This window comes from Grampus griseus, assembly GCF_964374135.1.
Source record: "Grampus griseus genome assembly, chromosome: 15".
In the NCBI taxonomy this organism is placed as follows: Eukaryota; Metazoa; Chordata; class Mammalia; order Artiodactyla; family Delphinidae; genus Grampus; species Grampus griseus.
The window spans coordinates 83657280-83676112 of NC_139009.1; the positions used below are offsets into that span (position 1 = coordinate 83657280).

An 18833-nucleotide genomic window follows, 5' to 3' on the forward strand; every position below is an offset into this window, starting at 1 on the left:
TCACTCGTAGCATCGGGGTGTCCTCTCTCTTCAGCCTCCTTCCTCGGGACCAGGTCACTGTCTTTTTTGTGTTTCACAATGTTGACCCTTTAGAAGAGCGTGGGTGAGGCACTCTGTGGAAGGTCCCTGCTCTCTGTCCGGTGTTTGCTTGTGGTTGGATTCAGGTTTGCACCTTTGCTGGGAACCCTGGGGTCAGGCCGACCTCCTCTCATGCCTCAGGTAACTGACTTTGAAACCACGTGGACGTCTGGGACTCCATGTGTGGTTCTGAGATACAGCTGTGCCCCAGGGGCTATGAGAATTCCAGTCAGGAGATCATCTGGCCTTCTGGTAAAAAGCCCCTACCCCAGGGAAGGCTTCCTGCCATCTCCGCGGCAATCAACAACCAACAGAAAGTCAGGATGGATTTTCCTGGCCGATAACAGTGACCTACTGACGTGTGTGATGTGATCGAGCCCCGCGCCCTCCTTGCTGAGATGAAAGGCCCATGTTGTAGAGAACGTTCTCCACGCCTGCGTGAACAGGACGTCAGGACTCTCCACAGGGACGATGCCCCACTCATCCTGAGTCCAGCCCAGGTCACAGGGGGGTTCCAGCCTCCTGATGCCGGCCTGGCTTTGGCTCGAATGGATACTCTGTGCCAGCTGTGGTCTGGAGCACACTGGCACTCTCTTGAGCCTACCTAATAGGATGTACGAACGTCCTTTGTCCTTGCTGGCTAGTAAACGAGATTAGTTCAACAACGCCTGTGTATGTATGAGGCAAAAGTTGGTCTTAGACTTGCTTTCATTGTAACCTGGTGGCCTGCTCTGGTGGGAGCTGCCGGTGTCACTGGCGACCTGGGAGTCGTCCCTGGCTGACGTCACCTTCTAGGAAGTTCCTTCAGTCCTGCCACAGAACGGCCTTCGTATACATCAGCTCCTTTCCCATGTCTCCTTTCACGGGAACCGGGGTGTGCAGTGGAGCGGATGGCAGGTCATCAGGGTCAGGGATCTGTGGGGAGGGACTGCTTCCTCAGGGCCCCGTCCCCCAAGGCCGGGCCAGGCACCAGGGTCACTGGCAGGTGTGGGAGGTTATCTGTGGCAGGGCCAGTGGGGCTCGTTGCACCAGCTCTGACTTACCCCATCCCTCACCCTGCACCCCGTCTTCCGCAGAGGCACTGCCTTCCAAGCACCTGGCCCCGTTTCCTGGCCTCTGGCCTCTTTTTCCCCGCAGATGCCTGTGCACGGCCAGGAAGCAGGGCCTGCAGGTCCCGGCCTGACCTGGGAGAGGGTTCTGGAAGGAACTGGGTCAGAGGCCTGGCAAGGCTGACTCGACACTGAGCCAGGCGCCCAGGGTTCCCTAAATTCCCTCCGACGGCAGGAGGTAGGTCCCGGCCCCTGGGGTGGGGCTGTGCACGTCTGTGAGGCCAGGAGCCCTGGCAGCCAAGACTGGGAGCGGGCAGGCCACTCCTCGACCCCCAGACACACACAGCGTTGTTTCCAGGGGGATTTCACCTCCCACCAGCTGTCTGTCTAGGTGCCTTGAGCCCCTGCACTTCAGGCTGGTTTCTCGTGCCCAGGGCGTTAATGAGTTGGGCTTAGTTTTGCTGAAGTCGCCAGCCTTTCCTGGTGCTTTGCTTGTGCTCGGCACTTTGCTGCATGCTGGTTTAGTCCTACAGCAACCCTGGATTGATACTGTTATTGCCTGATGTGCAGAGGAGGAAACAGGTCCAGAGAGATTAGGAGTTGTGCCCAGGCCACCAATGAGCGGAGAATCGTGGCCACCTTCGTCTCAGCTCCTTGAACTCTTAGTAAGTGTGCGTCAGACTTGGTGAGACTAGTGACTGTTACTGCTCCGGGGTTCCCCATCCTTGAGCATCCTCACTTGATCTCTAAGGGCTGTTGAAGATCAGGGTGCAGACTCTACCCCCGGGGCAGGGCGGGGCTGAGCTTCTGTCTGGCACCCAGCGCTGTGCTGTGCTGAGCCTGGGACCCGGCGTCGACCCTGGAGGGTGACCAGGCGACCAGGCGTGGGGGAGTGGGTTTGGAGAGAGCCTCTCACCTACCCGTCCTTGGAAGGCATTTTGCCTTTGGCCTCGTTCCACCTTGGCAAGAGTAACAAAGCAGGTCACTTCTTGATGGAACGTGATAGGCTCAGCCATCAGTGTGAAATACGGGTTAGCAAAAGAAGATGGTAAACAGACACGTCCCATTTCTTCAGGGACGTGACATTCTGGAGTGAAGGGTTCTGTTGCTACATGCTGGGAACTTAGAGGATGGTTTCAGTCTTGTTGGAGATGTTTGCCATCTTTCTTGGTGTTATTTTAATCTTCTGCGGATGTGGGTGGCCATCGGACCCGCGCTGCCGATCCCCTCCCGGTGCAGTGCTGAGCTACCTCCTCCAGCCCCAGGCACGAGGGCTCTGCCGTGTCCCTCCTGGCGCTGAACTGGCAGCTGCCCTTCCAGCCTCCCTGGGCGGTGGGGATGGGATCATGGGCTCCGGAACCACAGGGCCCAAGGTGGAGGCTCAGCTCCAACGTGAGCTACTACTCTCGGGTGGTTCAGAGCAATGGCATTGAGTGGTGTCACAATTCTGGCGGCTGGAAGTCGCAGGTCAAGGTGTCCACAGGCTCAGGCTCCCTCTGGCGACTCCAGGGGAGCCTCCGTCTTTGCCTCTTCTGGCTTCTGGTGTCACCAGCCATCCTTGGCATCCTCAGCTTGTAGGTGTGTCATTGAACTCACACAGCTGTCTCCTACTGGTGTGTCTTCACATTGTCATCCCTCTTGTGTGTCCATCTCTGTGTCCAAATTTCTCCTTTTTATAAGGACGCCAATCATATTGGATTAGGGCCCACCCTAAGGACCTCGTTTTAACTTGGTTGCCTTGGTAAAGATGCAGTTTTCGGCTCAGGTCACGTTCTGAGGTGTTGGTGGAGGGAGTTGGGACTCCAACATGTCTTTTTGGAAAAAGAGAATTCGACCCCTAACCTGCGCTCTTTTGACAAGTTACTTGACGTCTGCATACCTCAGTTTCTTTATCTGCAGAACAGGGCGGCTAATACATCATAATACTTAGCTCATAGGACTGTTGGGATGATTAAGTAAGTGAATATGTAAATAAAGTGCTTGGAATAGAGTCAGGCGCTTAGGTGCTCTGGGAGAGAGTGGGTCTGATCATGACCCCTCTTCACACTCGCAGAGATGCAGGTGGTGTAGACGCTTACCAAGGGTGTGGTAAGTTGGATTAGGAAGCGAAGTCGGTCTGGACCCAGAGATGGCTCCGGGGGAGGCCGGCGGGGAGACCGGCATCACCCTGTGTGGCTGACTGCACCCGGAGAGCACAGAGCCTGGTCTGGAAAATGACTTTCTCCTTCTGCTTTTTCAAAGAATGGTCTAAGCTGGCGAGGCTTGGATACTCATCGGGGAGCAGGGGAGGGCTTCAGCCCTTAGTCTTTAACCGGGTGAAATCCCACCACCAGGGCTTCCTCATCTACAAAGGGAGGGGGTGCCCTGGGGGACCCCAAGCGTCTTCCCACTCCAACAGCCTGTGGGTCCATGGATACCCAAGAACAAGGGCAAAACCCACGCTGTTCTGACCAAACAAGCCCCAATGCATAGTTTGCTTGGTTCTACTAGAATTTGGCCCAAGATGGCCCCAAAGCTTGGGCGGCTCCTCGGGCCTTGTTAGAATGGTCCAGCTGCCTCCTGTCTTTTCAGGGTCTGGAGGAGACAGAACTTGGGGCTGTGGAGCCCCTGGGGTTCTAAGATTCCCAGAGGATGAATAGCGGATTGATTGAATCCTACAGAACCCGGCGGATTCCTCTCCCCCCTCACCCGGGGCTGTCATAAAGTCCGGAGGTGGAATTCCTCTGCACCCCTTCCTGGGCTGGCTCCTCTGGGTATAGGCCCAGGAGGGTAGGTCAGGGGGGCATGTCTGCCCGTGTGTGACTCTAACACTGTCTTCTTAGTCACTGGGAGAGTGGTCAGGACGCCTGTGGGTCACCTTCCTCTTGAGCCGTTGGTGGGGTGAGGGGTGCTTCCTTGGAGCATTTGGGAAGGGGGTCTTGCTTCTCCATTCAGATGCTGGAAAGAAAGGCGTGAACCCGTGATTCAGGTAGGAGACCGTTTACTGCCCTACTTGATTCTCAGTCATTGTTTTGAGAAAGACACGAGCTTGAAGTTGTGGGAGAAGGCATGTATTTAACGCCGTGGCAAGTCTGTCAAGTCCACTCCGGAAATGGACCCAGGGTAACGGAGTGTTCTGAATAGAGAAATAATTACGACTTGTTATCAATGCATCATCACTTTATGGTACGGGACTAGTTTTCCTAAGTTAGTAACACGTATTTGCTGTAATTTTGTTTGTTTTTTTACTTAGCAAGCCTTTTGGATACAGATGGGATCAGAACAAACTTCACCCTGGTCCTGTTTCAGTTGCCAGCACTATTGACGCCCCTACTTTTACTGCCTTAATGTAGCCGGATCAAGCCTGAGACATCGCAAGGTGAGGTTCCGCAGACTCTGTGGGCGGAGACTGAATCCAGCAAGAATTGACCTTTGACTCTACCTCGTGGAGGGAATTCCCCTGTGCGGAGGACCTTAGCATCGGTTACTGGTTCCTCAGCATCTCGCTTGTTGTAAATTGACACTCCTTTGTTTACTCCTTCCTTTTTGTCATTTTCCTCCACTAGAACGTGAGTTCTTGGGGCAGGTTTTCAAAAATATATTAGAGACGTGAATATGAATGAATGGGCTGCCGACCCAGACCTTGGTCTTTTCTGAGCTTGGTTGCTGTGAACTGAAGTCAGCTTCCCCTGGTTGACCTGAGTAGATGCTGGCCATTAGATCTGGAAGCTCAGTTGTCTGCGAGGCCCCTTTGATGAAGCCTGGCAACCCCAGCCCTCACCTGTGTCTTCCTTAGGGCCTGTCCTCTGTGAGTGAGCCTTGGAATTTTCTTACTTGTTTGTGTTTTCTCCCTGCGGCAGCCAAAGACAGGGCCCTGGAGGAGGTGAGTGGCCCGAGGCCTCAGGCAGTGGCTCTCAGTGCTGGCAGGCGGCCCACAGACCACAGGGGAACTTGAGAGTATCGCCTGAGCCAGCCCCACGGGTCCCACCTGCACTCCCCAGGTCTCATTGGTGAGAGAGTGGCCTGGCGTGGGCATTTGTCAGACGCCTCTCGTGGGCACTCAGAGGTGAGAGCCACTGGAATAGCCCTTCCCACATTTTGTCCACATCAGAATCATCTGACGGTGGGGGGCTCGTCAGACCCGAGTTGTTTGCTTCCTCCTCTAGTTTCTGACTCAGTGCTCTGAGGTGGGAGCTTAGAATCTGTTTCTTCTTTTGGGGGGCAGATGTGCCATGTGGCTTGAGGGACCTTAGCTCCCTGACCAGGGATCGAACCCGTGCCCCCTGCGCTGGAAGCTCGGAGTCCTAACCACTGGACCGCCAGGGAAGTCCCAGAATCTGCATTTCTAACGAGCTGCCAGGAAGCGCTGCTTTTGTCCGGGCCGCACTTTGAGAACTGCTGCCCCAGGGCTCCGTCACAGCCACCCTGATTCTCGCTGACCCAGGGCTTTCTGCTTCCTGCCCCTGCTGCCCCGCCTCCCCCCTTTCTCCAGCTGGGGGGCTTTTGCTTTGCCTTCTTTACTGGTCTGCCCTTTGCTGAGCTCTGGGTTCGCCCCGACAGGATGTAGAAAAAATTGTTTTTATCCACTTTTGTCAAGCCAAAGGAGATGGGAATGCTTCTAAAGGCGTTCTAAGTGGGGGGGGAAACAGACTCCCCAGATGGGGAACTGTACGCATGGAAGTGGACGCAGTTGAGGGAGGCTGGGGCGTGGGCTCCGGGCTGGCTGGTTTGTGTTTGAGAGGCACACTTACGGGTGAGCCGTTTGGTATCTCTAGGAACGGGCTAGTCCTTGGAGGGGTCAGCGAGGCCCCAGATGTCAAAGCTAGAACACAGACGTGCTTAATAAAAGACTTGGTTAATCCAGGGCAGTTTGCGGAGTAAAGGGGAGGTCTTGGCTCTGAACTTCAGATCCGTTTTAAAGTGTCTTTCCTAAGAGCACTGTCCAGTCCATAAACTATGGATTGGTGTGTCACTGCCCCTTGTCCTCCAGATTCAGCTGGTCTCTCCCATGCCACGTTAGGGGTGACCGTCCCCTTCCTTTTCCTCTCCGGTGGGGTGGGGGTCCCTTGCTCACGGCTCATGAACTGAGGCCAGCTACAGCCGTGTGAGGTCACTGATCCCACACAGGCTCCCTGGTGCAAGTGTAATAGCTCCGGGAGCGCTGGGTGAGGTGGGTGACCGGGAACCGCACGGAATGGTACCTCCTGTGAAAGCTGGAGTGCCAGACCCTGACGGGACATTGAGGAACCCGCATCCTCTTTGTGATTCGCTTCACCCGAGGTCCTCAGCCCAGCAGCCAAATCCTGTGGAGCCTGCCCTTGACCTCCTGCCCTGGGGGCCTGGAGTGTTCTGAAGATGACACATCAGAGTTGGCTCAGCCTGAAGTCTGCATGCCTGTCGGGAGAGTTGGCAGGTGCCCGTACCCAGGTGCGGTTTTTTACATTACATGACACACGGATGAGAGGGCCGTGGGTGCATCTGGGGCCTGGCGGGGTGATTCAGGAACCATCACTGCTTCCCAGAAGCATGGCGCTTGGGTGTCAGCTGAGCAAATGTTCTGTGTGTCACTGAGATTATTAGAAAGCAGAGAACCATCCCATGACTTAGTGGAAGCTGGGGGCAGGGGCTCTATAGAAGCTGGAGGGGTATCAGGGCCGGAGGAGGTGGGAGGTGTGGGGAGGGCGGCCAGATCTGGAAACTTCGCTTCCCGTCTGGATAGACGGGAAGCCGCGGGGACTGTTGGCAGGCACGTCTTCCTGGCCACCCTCGGTGATGGGACATGCGGCTGGTTCTCTGCAGCAGAGTAATACCAACATGAATAATCCTTGCGTTGCTTCTCATAGAAATCAAATCTCTAGGACAAGGAAATGTTGCTGTTTCTCGTTCTAAAGGAATGGAATGTCTCTACACCCCTCCCACCCATGGATAGCATGGTCCCATCTCCACGCGTGGCCTGGCAGTGCCCTGGGAGGTCGGCTTCTAGGTATGTTCTTCTGGACGGGCCATGTCCCCGGCCCAGAGGTGGAGGGTAAGGCAGCGGGAAGCAGGGGCACAGAGAGGGACAGTGGACCTCGAATCAGAGCAGCCTTCTGGAGTCTCCGGAGCCCACGGCAGAGGGAGGGCTTGGTTTGTGGATGCAGGATGCAACGGTGAGTGTGGGCGGGGGGGAATGGGGAGCTCTGCGGCCTTCGGTGGGGAGGCAGTCGGGGCTGGGTGCCCTGGGGACGGGGTGTAGGCATGACACGGGCCCAGCATCCAGCTGGCCTCTGTCCACGCCCTGGGCCCCGTGGGCAGGATGGGGGAGAGTGGGCAGTGGCCGTTAGAGTTCTCATCCCTTCGGGTGTCTCTCACTGGAACCAAGGTTAGGAGGAGGAACGCCAAGGAGGAGCTGGAAAGAACCGAATACTGAACAGAGTCTCTCCTGCAGCTCTGGAATGCTCTGTGCACGCTCTCTACGCCACGCCGTCTAGACGGCCTTGACCTTGAGGTGTGTCGGGCACTGCGCTCTTCCGATCCACACTTGTGCAGACCCATTCCCGACACTCTGTAGCATCGTCAGGCACAGACTCTGAGAACGGGAAAGGAATCTTCGAGCTCGTCAAGGCTGAATATAACAGTCCCCTAAGCACCCCAGACTCCTCCCTGGAACCTGTGGTTTGGGTACCTTATACGGCAAAAGGGGTTTTACAGGCGTGATTAAGTTGTGGATTTTCAGGTGGGAAGACTCTCCTGGATTATTCGGGGGGGCCCCACATAGAGTCACGAGAGTCCTCCTAGGACAAGAAGGTCAAAGAAAAAAGGCCACGTGCTGATGGAAGCCCGGGGGAAGAAAGGGCAATGTGCTGGGGGCCGCAGTCAAAGAATTGAGGACAAACTCTAGGACATGGAAAAGGTAAGAGAAGGATTGTCCCCTGGAGCCTTCAGAAGGACCTCAGCACCGCCAACACCTTGACTGTAGCCCCTTGAGACCATGTCAGACCTCTGACCCCCAGAACTGTAAGAGGATCAGGTGGTATTGTTTTAAGCTATTGTTGGTGGTAATTTGTTACAGCAGCAAAAGGAAACTAATACAGAACTCATTGACCTCAGCCCTCTCTTTTTACAGCTGAGGAGACTGAAGCCCATTTGTGGTAGATACTTTCCTTTTTAGTTTGCTAATTTGTAAGTCGTTTATGAGAAGGGAATGATTTTTCTCCTGCCTCCGTGAATAAGACCAAGTTTTTTCCTGTAATTGTCCTGTTGACGAGAGCAGGCCTTAGAATTTTCAGTTTTATGGGGTCTGGTTGCTGTATTGATTCTATAGGTTCGATGACCATATTTTCTTGAATCAAAATGAAAGAACTCTGATCTGATACGTATGAGTGGGCTTATGGGGATAATGAGACAGAGGCTATTCCGTAAAACCAGGGACAAATAGCCCGCGCTGTAATACATGGCGTAGTGGCCAACCCATGCCTTCCTGGCCGCCAGCTCCCGTCTCACCTCCCACACCCTCTGCCTCCACAGCACAAGGAAGGAAAGGGGGTGGAAATCTTGACACAGGGTTTTCAGAGGATGCTGCTGCTGATTTCTGAACCAGGACAGACTTTGAAAAGTCCTCCTGAGTCTAAAAAACGAAGACTCATTGCTTCAACCCTTGCAATAGACATCCTGGGCGACCTTCACCTCAAACCTCAGAGGATTTCGAGATACTACGGAACATTCTGTGCTTTGTTTATTTCCCATCAGTTGGTGGAGAAATTGAACCAATGCACTGGTGACAGTGGGAACAGGTCAGTGTAGGCCCTGGAGGGGAAGGAGGGTGCAGAAAATGTAGCCCTGGAGATATTGCAGGATCCGTTCCAGGCCACCACAATAATGCGAATATCGCAATAAAGTGAGTCACATGGAGTTTTTGGTTTCCCCATGTATATAAAAGTAATGTTTACACTCTACTGTAACCTATTGAGCATGCAATAGCATTATGTGTAAAAAAGTACATACCTTAGTTAAAAAATACTTTATTGCTAAAAAATGCTAACCATCACCTGAGCCTTCAGTGTGTCCTAACCTTTTTGCAATCATGTCAAAGATCCCAGATCATCATCACAATTACAGTAATAATGAAAATGTTTGAAGTATTTGGAGAATTACCAAAATGTGAAACAGACACGAAGTGAGCAAACGCTAATGGAAAAATGATGCCAGTAGGCTTGCAGAGAGCTCGGTTGCCACGAACCTTCAATGTGTAATAAATGCAGAATCTGCAAATGGCAATAAAGCAAAGCCCAGTAAACCGAGGTCAGCCTGCACTGCTGCAGGCCGGGGGACTCGTTCTTGGGTGGCTGTGAGTCTGAGGCGTTAGTTATTGAAAGGACGATTCAAAGATTCGAACAATTCTTGTGGCTTGAGGATCAAGGTTTCCCACAGAAAAAGCTGAGGTTATGTAAATTCCTCTTCATGGATCACAAGATCAGCAGTTACCCTTCAGCAGGGCCAAAGGCACATTGCACGATTTCACTTCCTTTCTTTGGCTCTATTAATGTGGGCTGTCCTGTGCTATTTAGTGACTAGGATCTCAACCAAGGCAGGTCAGCTGGATTAATGTGTTTGGTGGACTACAGAGACCGTGTGGAGAGGACTCAGTTATTGACATGCCCTTCATCCTGGGATGACGATGGTATTTGGTGAGATTTACCTGCTCGGGTGAATTCACACCCTTGAAACTTCCTTGGCTTGACCCCAGATGTATAGCTCACTCTTCAGTCTTACCATGTCAAAATTATGGAACAGAAACAAATATTCCCCCTTCAACTGGTCCTTGGAAAAAGAATAAACACAGATACAAGGTAACATTTACTCTTTGCCCAATAAACTCCTTTTGGGGGTATTTCCAGCTTCCATAAGAACCTCCTCATGAAGTTATACACACACTCAGTTAATCCAGTGAACTCACCTGTGGTCCCCCTATGTGCCTGGACCTCAGTTTCATCTCCTGGAAACTGGAGAATGGATTTGACCATCTCTAGGTTTCCATCTTGCTTCAGCATTGTTTTTCTCAGATATTATTTATCCATCTGAGTTGCGACCCTTGAAAGTTACCTTCCTTGTTAGCAAAAGGATAAAACTAATGCCGGCGGGCCCTTCTGACTGTGAGCCATTCGCTCTGGGTATGAAATTCCTAAGATTTCTCTAAAAGAGTTTCTGTATCTGCCTTTTCACCTGTAAGAGCCTCAGTATCTGAATAAATCAGACAGAAGATGTCATTAAGGTTGATAACAGGGATTTTTAAGGACATTTGGAAAAGTCCTTCCTCCCCATCCAACAGCAGGGGTCCAGGCTCACCCCCTGGGGCTCCGTCCTCTCTAGCTCCACGGGGAGCTCCCTGAGGGGGGAGGCACATTCAGTATCACCTTTGGGGCTGCTGGGTGGTTAGGAGACACTGGTTTTGTACAGACATGAATTTCCATCTCTATTCAGTTAGCCAAATCCCACCCACTATAATAAATACTTAGAGAATCACCCCCTTCCTTTGCTAACAACTAAACACCACGTAAGACTGGCAGTGGGGGTCTCCTAACCCTAGAAGGACTTCATTGGGGGCGGGAAACGGCACATACCTCGCTGGTTAAAGCCCCAGAGTCCTTTTCTCTTTAATGGGGCCGTGGTTGGGCAAAATACACATCACTTTAAAACCACCTCACAGCTGGAAGTATGTAACTTTTAGCGAGTCACAAAAAATAGGGAAACTTACACAGGGTTTCTCTGGTCACTTCCCCATCTGAGTGATCACGCAGCCGGCGCTACAGCTGAGACGGCGCTCCCAGCGAGGAGGGGAAAGGTGTGTTCACAGCCACCCGGGTGGAGGAGTGACACAAGCCCGATTGGGAAATCCCTGGACGTATAAATTCCTGCCAGACCGCTGAGCTCCCACTGAAGGTGAAAGGCCTGGCAGCCATCCCAGGAGACAGCACCAGGCGAACGACGCAGAGCTGCAGGTACGAGGGGACAAGGGCGGGGGGGCGCTTGACCTGGGAGTCAGGACACCTGGGCTCCATCACTTCTGGAGGGCACCTCAGGAGGCTTTCCTGATGGCTCCAGACCCCCGGCGCCTCCTCCGTGTGACTTTCCTCATCTCTGTGACCTTCTTCACCTGTGTGAAGGTGACCTTGACCTTTGGGGGCTTCAGATTCTCTGTCAAAAAAGGGGCTGGATTGGAGGATTTCTAGGGACCTTCTCTGGTTGGACGTGACCGGCACAACTGCTGTGGAATCAGTGAGAGGAAAGGAATCACTGAGAGGGTCTGTGTCCAGCTCAGGGGAGGCTGTGCCTCTGAGGCTTCCACTGAGTTTAGAAGCTTTCCTCTTTGGAAGGATCGTGGGATGCTTTCTAAACACTTCCAATGCCTGAGCTCCCCGTGCTGGCTGGTCACCAACCCTCACAGCCGTCTTGGAGGAGCAGCAGGCAGAGTGTGGCTAAGTGTGAGTCCCAGAGGCTAACGCGTCCGGGTTCCAGTCCAGCTGTGCCTGTTACTGGCTGTGTGATGTCACGCACCTGTTCCTATAGTAACTGTCTTTTAAAAATCCTGTTCTCCAGTGAAAAAGTATCACTGACTAGAGATGGTCCACCAGTAATCAACCACCAGGAAGTGTTAAGCTTATCTTTATCCCTTCCTTCATTCCTGTGAAGTAATAATAAAACTGGGTGCGATTCTTTAAAGAAATCATTTTTACCCGCGATTATAATTAAGTAACCCACGCAGTTTATCTTCACCCTCCCGGCGCCCCGGTCTCCCCATCTGTACACCGTGGTGCTGATGGAGAGGCTCACAGGTGGAGGGAAAGGCGTATGAATCCGAATCACACGGAGTTTTAGCGCAATGCTGGGCTCACGGGGCTGCTACCTAAATGGTCCAGCGGTTAAGACTCTGCGCTTCCAACGCAGGGGGTGTGGGTTTGATCCCTGGTCGGGGAACTAAGATCCCACATGCCGCACGGCACGACCGAGAAAAAAAAAAGCTTGCTCTCTGTATTAGATGCCCTCCCTCTCGACTCCCACTCCCCTTTGGAGACCGTGCCTCTTCCTGGCGCCCAGCTCCCTCGGGAGCCCCTGGTCCCATTCTTCCCTAATGCCGTGTGATGCTATTCGGGGCTTGTCATCCTTCTGATTTCCTCTCCTGTAAACGGAGGCGGTTGAGTGACTTGACCTTCTGAGTCCCTCCGGCAGCTCGATGTCAGCGGTGGGATGCTGGGGCATCCCTCCCGGCAGCCCATCCTGCACCCCCACCCCGCTCACCCTTCCCTGAGCACCCCCTCCCCAAGAGAGCGGGGGTCCCTCTTCACCAGCTCGAAAAGGGGGGCTCCTCCTACATGCACGGTAGAAGGGGCACTTCCCCTCAAACCTCATTACAGTTTGCCCATATTTTAATTGTATGTTCCACTTTCTAGCCTGTGTGGTTATCGTAACAGGCAAGAAAGGGAGCTTGGTCGGGGTCGTGGGACTGTGAGGATGGTCCCCGCACCATTTGTTGCCAGCCGGCCCGGGACGCCGCCCCACCTTTCCACACCTGCCACAGCCCTTCCCCTCAATATCCCCACTCCGACCGCACCCTCAAAGCCCAATTGTTTGACAGTCGACACCTGAGTGATCGGGTCGCACAGACCCTAGGGTAGCAGTCTAGTGACAACACAGCTGGAGCAGCGCGAGTGTATAGTGTCGGGTGGTCTTTTTATGTCACCATCACCTGCTCTCTCTATGGGGACACTTGATCGTGACTGTCTCCAATCAGTGGTTCTCAGACGTCAGCCTGCGTCAGCATCACCTGAAGGATTTACTAAAATGGATGGCTGAGCCCACTCAGAATTTTGGATTCAGTAGATGTAGGGCAGGAGGGGCTGAGGACTTGCCCTTCGAATGAGTTCCCAGGTGATGCTGAGGCTACCGGTCTGGGAGAAACACTCCCTTAGGAGATGAGAGGAGGTTTCATGTCCAGAAGCAAATCAGCAGGAATAAGTGAGTACCTCAGAGTCTGAAACTAGACCTCAGCTTCCCACCAATTTTGCTCTCTACCCATGAAGGACTGCTGCTTAAAGAAGGAAGGGAGAAGGCAGCAAAAAGATGAAAGGGACGTGGAAGCTTCTGTGACCAGCTGATGAGCCAGACCCGGTGGGGTCACAGGAAAAATAGTGATGGGGGCGATGTTGGCCTTCCAGAATCTTCAAGTCCCTGCTCCGGTGTTCTTAACCTGGTTGAGCATTAAAATCACCTGGAAAGCTTTAAAAACAATCTCCGTACCTGGGACCAATTACGTCAGGAACTTGGGGGTTTGGGGCCCAGGCAGCAGTCGTTTTTAAAGCTTCCCGGGCAATTCTGATGTGCAGCTAGGGCTGGGATCCACTGCTCTATTCTACCTCTTATACTCCTCCCTGTTCCACTTCTATAAACTATTTAGGGACTTCTTTCTCCCTGCAGAGCCTGTGTTCTAAACCTGTCATGTATCTGATGCTTCTCGTTAGATAAATGGGCATTTGATCAGTAGCGTGAGAGTCTGTATGAAACTCCATCTGAACGTTTCTGGAGCGTACGTTAGTTAAGAACCTCTGTTGCATTTTGAGCACAAATAATTCCCTAAACACACGAGGTAAGTTGTGGCACTTGATTGTGGGCCAAAGGAGGCCAGTTTAAAACCTGGATATTATCTTGCTATGTGACTTGGACATAGAAGTTTGTTTCTGGACGTTAGTTTCATTCATCTGATGAAATGGATGGATTAGAGAACAGGGGTTCTTTGCTATTTTAAAGAATTTCTGGGAAGTATTCCACTCAAATTTTATTTATTTATTTATTTTTTATATTTATTTTTGGCTGTGTTGGGTCTTCGTTTCTGTGCGAGGGCTTTCTCTAGTTGCGGCGAGCGGGGGCCGCTCTTCATCGCGGGGCGCGGGCCTCTCACTATCATGGCCTCTCTTGTTTCGGAGCACAGGCTCCAGACGCACAGGCTCAGTAGTTGTGGCTCACGGGCCCAGCCGCTCCGCAGCATGTGGGATCTTCCCGGACCGGGGCACGAACCCGTGTCCCCTGCATTGGCAGGCGGACTCTCAACCACTGTGCCACCAGGGAAGCCCTCAAATTTTTCATGAAATGTCAAGAGGAAATTTAAGAATGCTTGGACTTAACTGGGGATTGCTAACCTGAGTGTATTCAGGGGCCAGGCAGTAAGTCAAATGCGTGAGGCTGTGAGTGACAGGGCCTATGACCCGCTGGAATGAGTTTGTCCCTCGGAAAAGACATTCAGTGAAAAATAACACCACCACCCAAGCTGAAAAAATGCATATCCACAAGTTGAACAGGGCTGTGACCCCCAGTTTGTGATTCCCAGATTAGCTTTGACTCTTTGTGACAATCTGATCACATCACCCCTAAGTTAAAGGGATGAGGGCCGAGTCCTGGCCCCATCACTTCTATTTGTATTTCCTTGGAGGAGTTATTTAACTTCTGTGAGCTCAGTGTCTTTATCTCTAAAACAAAAATAATAATATCTAGTTTGTAAAGTATTGGGAAAATTAAAAGAAATCATACATGTCAAGACTTTGCCCAGTGCCTGGCACATGGTGGATGTTCAATAAGTGTTAGTTATCCTCACCATCCTCACCATCCTCACCATCATCCCCATCATCATCATCACCATCACCACCACCATCATCACCGTCATCATCATCACCATCACCACCACATCATCACCATCATCATCACCATCACCATCATCACCATCATCACCATCATCATCACCATCACCATCATCACCATCATCACCATCACCATCATCATCATCACCATCACCATCACCACCACCATCATCACCATCACCATCACCATCATCATCAGATTATGAGGTTCTGACCTCAAAATTTCAGGAACCACCCTGAGAGGGCTGGGGTGATCCGGGTACAGGGATTTAATAGCGTCCCCGCTTTTAGTCCCCGTGGGTATCTGCCTACTTTATTTAAGAATGAGCCAGTCCTTACGATCAATGCTTCTCAAATCACCTGGGGGTCTTGTTAAAAAGCAGATGGTTCTGATTCCCTAGTTCTGGGGTGGGGCCTGAGATTTTGCATTTCTCACAAGTGATGTCCATGGTTCTGGTCCAGGGACCACACTTTGAGTAGGAAGGCTTTAGAATATTCGAGACGAGGTTTTCTTACTTGGGAGCAAGGAAGTCAATGTATGGCTTTGGATGTGTCCTGAATTTTCTAGAGCTAGTATTCATCAGCATGTTTTCTTAACTGTCTGTGGTTGGCAGAATTCTAAGGTGCCCCCCACTGAGCATGCCTTGTGCAGCCCCTCCCCTTGAATGAGGGTGGGTAATATAAACAGGATGGGATGGCATTCCCATGATTAGGTTACCTTATACAGCAAAGGCGAGGGAATTTTGCAGATGTATTTTAGGTCCCCGGTCAGTTGATGTGAAGTTAATCAAGAGGAAGACCATCCTGGGTGTTCCCGGCACAACCAGCTGGGCTCTTTAAAAGAGGGTCCAGGGGTCAGAGTCAGGAGGTCAGAGAGATGTGAAGTAGGTGGTCGATTGGCCCTGAGGAAGCAAACTGTCCCGTTTTATGGAGGGGGCCCCGGGGCAGGAAACAGTGGTGGCCTCTAGTTGCTGAGAGTGGCCTTGGCTGACAGCCAGCAAGAAAGTGGGCACCTCAGTTGTATAATACCTAAGAGATGAATTCTACCATGGCCCCAGGGACGTGGGACAGGACCCCAAGCTTTGATGTCCACCCGTGGGACCCGGAGCAGAGTCCATCCAAGCAGAGGCCGACCTTGGGCCCACAGTGATGGGAGCTAATAACGGGGCTTGGTTTCAAGTCACTGGGTTTGTGGTCCTTTGCTCCAGGGCAACAGAAAACGAACACAGTGTCCTTATTCTTCTCTTTGATTGCTGTGCATGTACCCTCCGGGTTCCACTGCAACGATAACCTACAACATCTCAGTAGCTTAATCCATCACCTCGCTCACGTCACATCACTGTCTCGGGGCAGCTGTGTCAGACCGTGACGGCCCCTCACAGCTACCTGAGGCCATTTTCAAAAGAGAATTTTGTAGACTACCTGTCTGCCTCAGATTGTTTTGACACAAGTGCTGGTGTGGAAAATCTGTGGAAGAGCAAAGCGTTTCTTAATGGGACTTTCTGGGTCTGTGGAAAACCCAGTCAGTCTGGGATGTCTTCAGGCTAATGACTGGGGTTTCCTGTGCCCAGGGATTTCCCCACACCCTATGACTCAAAATCGCTTGGGCTTCCTATCGTGGTTGGCTTTCTTGGTTTTTTATCTGCTCTTGTGGCCATGTTGGGCCCAGGGCTGGGGAAAATTGTGCCTTCTGTGACCCTCAGAGGACGAGCCATTCCAGGTGGACATATTTTCCAGGGAGTGAAAGATGATCTTTCAAAGCATAAAAAGAAAATCTCATCTGTTCTGACAACTTAATTTTGGGAAGAACTATTTCTAAAATATATGTATCGTGGTGCAAATTTGTAGTCACTGCAACTCGATGTCACAAAAATGTGCCTTTAATAACTTTTCTAGTAAGAATCTCGTTTGGCTCCTGAGGCCTCCTTCCAGGAGGAAAGGGGGATTTAAGCTGCCGGTCCATGCCGTTCCAGTCTAGGCTGGTCCAGCTCTGCCTCTCTTGGATTTATTTGGTCTCTTTCGGGTAGATGCTCAGTCTCTTAGAGTTTCTGACTTTGCCACCTACTTCTAGCAAGGAGTCTGAGAACTGGGGAAGCCATGTCCCCAGGGCATGGTGGGGGGGGGGCGGCTGGCCCACACTCGCTGGCCTGGGGTGGTCTTCATGGGTTTCCATGGAGGTGTTCCTGGACCTGGCTGGTCACACAGTGTCCTGCTACATCGGCTGCTGCGGTTCCTGGCTGGGAAAGCCGGGGTCTGGTCTTTCAGGGGAGGCAGAGCCAGTGCAATGGCTGATGTGGCCCCACTGTGCCCCTTGCTGGCTCCACGGTCCTCTGCATCCCTTGGCCACGGCCTCACTTCTCCCCTGGCTTAGACTGGCCACCTGTGCAGGTGGTAGCCCAAATATTTACCAACCCGCACGGCAGGAGTACCAACCAGTCAGAACAGGTGCTACCCTATGTTGCTAGACCATGAGGATCTCAGGGGAGCCCCTGGAAAGGTAGAGGGTGGAGAGTTCAGGGCTTAAGTGGGTGGTTATTTGCCAACTGGTAAAGACATGTTTCCACAGTTGGCCACACTGCTCCTTAGGGACTGGATGTCCTGCATCCTCTAGGTCACCTGTCCATCATGGCAGCCCCATATCAGCTCAGATCTCAGTTTAGCCCCCCCTTCTCCACTGGAAGCACAGGGGAGATCTGAATCTCCTCCCAATCAGCAAAGAACTGAGGCCAGCAGGGAGCTAACCCTAGCATCCCTCTACCTGAATAGGCCATGCCATTATCTCCATCCTTCCCCAGAGCCCCCATCTGGGCAATGGCTCCTTACTTTACCCTGGTGGGATTCCTCTAGGGACCCAATTTGAAAGCAGAGAAAAAGCCCCTCAGCTTTCAGCTTTCCCCTCTCTTCTACCCTCTGTCTCTTTGCACTCAGGTTTTCAGCCCAGAAGTGGGGGCAGAACGCGTTTTCCCTACTTAGATGTCCCGTATGTCACATCCACTTCCTTCTCTCCTTTCCAAGGAGGCCTTTGCTCTTCCCCTTTCTTGGGGCCATAGTGGCTGAAGACTCAGAGGCAACGAGCAGGGAAATACACTGGAAGGTAATTAGCATGTTAGCCTCATCACATACATTATGCACTGTCGCATCCTCGAGAAAGAAGATCCTGTGCAAAATTTCAACTGTTCTTCACGATTCAGGGAAATCATTACGGACATCACCTGTTTTGTGCTGGAACACCTGGATACCCTCAGTAGGACACAGAGAGGTGGAGGGGACCGTTTGTGTCTGCTCTTAAAGGCCTCTGATTGCTGTGCTCTTTGGTTCTTGCATCTGTCTCAGTAGTTTTTCTTCTCTGTTATTGGGTAATTGGCTGCCACGTCTTTGTGGGTGTGTTTTCCCAGATCAGCTCTCTCCCTCTTTCTGATTTGCTGCCTCTTCTCTGCTTCTGATAGAACATTCTAGTCACCTATCACTGCATAACAAACTGCCCAGGAATTGAGTGGCTTACGGCAAACATTTTATTGTAACTCACATACTCCACAGGTCGTGAATCTGAGAGGGGCTTAGCTGGGCAGATCTTTTGCTCCATGTGTTTCACTTGAGATCAATCAGTGGTACTCAGCTGGTGAGTGGACTCGTCTGGGGAGCCTAAGATGCTTCACTCTGGGGAGCCTAAGATGCTTCACTCATATGGCTGGGGCTGGGCTGGGACGGGCGGCCTGACCCCCTACGTGTAGCCTCCCTCCCAGCAGGTCTCAGGGCAGTTGGACAGTTCACACGGTGACTGGCGTCTCCCAGAGCCAGCGTCCCAAGGAAGCCAGGTGGAAGCTGTGTGGCCTTTTCTGACTTAGCTTCAGTGTTCGCTCAGCACCATTCTGTTGGTTAGACTTAAGTCACAGTTGGCCCACATTCAAGGGACCCCTTGACAAGTTGGACTCCACCTTTTAAAAAAAATATTTATTTATTTATTTTGGCTGCGTCAGGTCTTACTTGTGGCACGTGGGATCTTTCATTGCGGTGCACAGGCTCTTCCTTGCAGCGCACGGGCTTCTCTCTAGTTGTGGCACGC

The 18833-nt window shown here is 52.2% G+C and overlaps 1 protein-coding gene across 1 annotated transcript in view; it reads left to right on the plus strand.

The window, feature by feature from the left end:
• Window positions 1-18833, plus strand: part of IL1R2 (interleukin 1 receptor type 2) — a gene marked incomplete at both ends in the record, with an annotated part of 100525 nt that overhangs the window by 53502 nt on the left and 28190 nt on the right. Inside the window, 2 exons of the mRNA XM_082672783.1 lie at window positions 7657-7766; window positions 10965-11083. Of these exons, the coding sequence (XP_082528909.1) occupies window positions 7657-7766; window positions 10965-11083 (229 nt within the window). The remainder of the gene's footprint in view (window positions 1-7656; window positions 7767-10964; window positions 11084-18833) is intronic.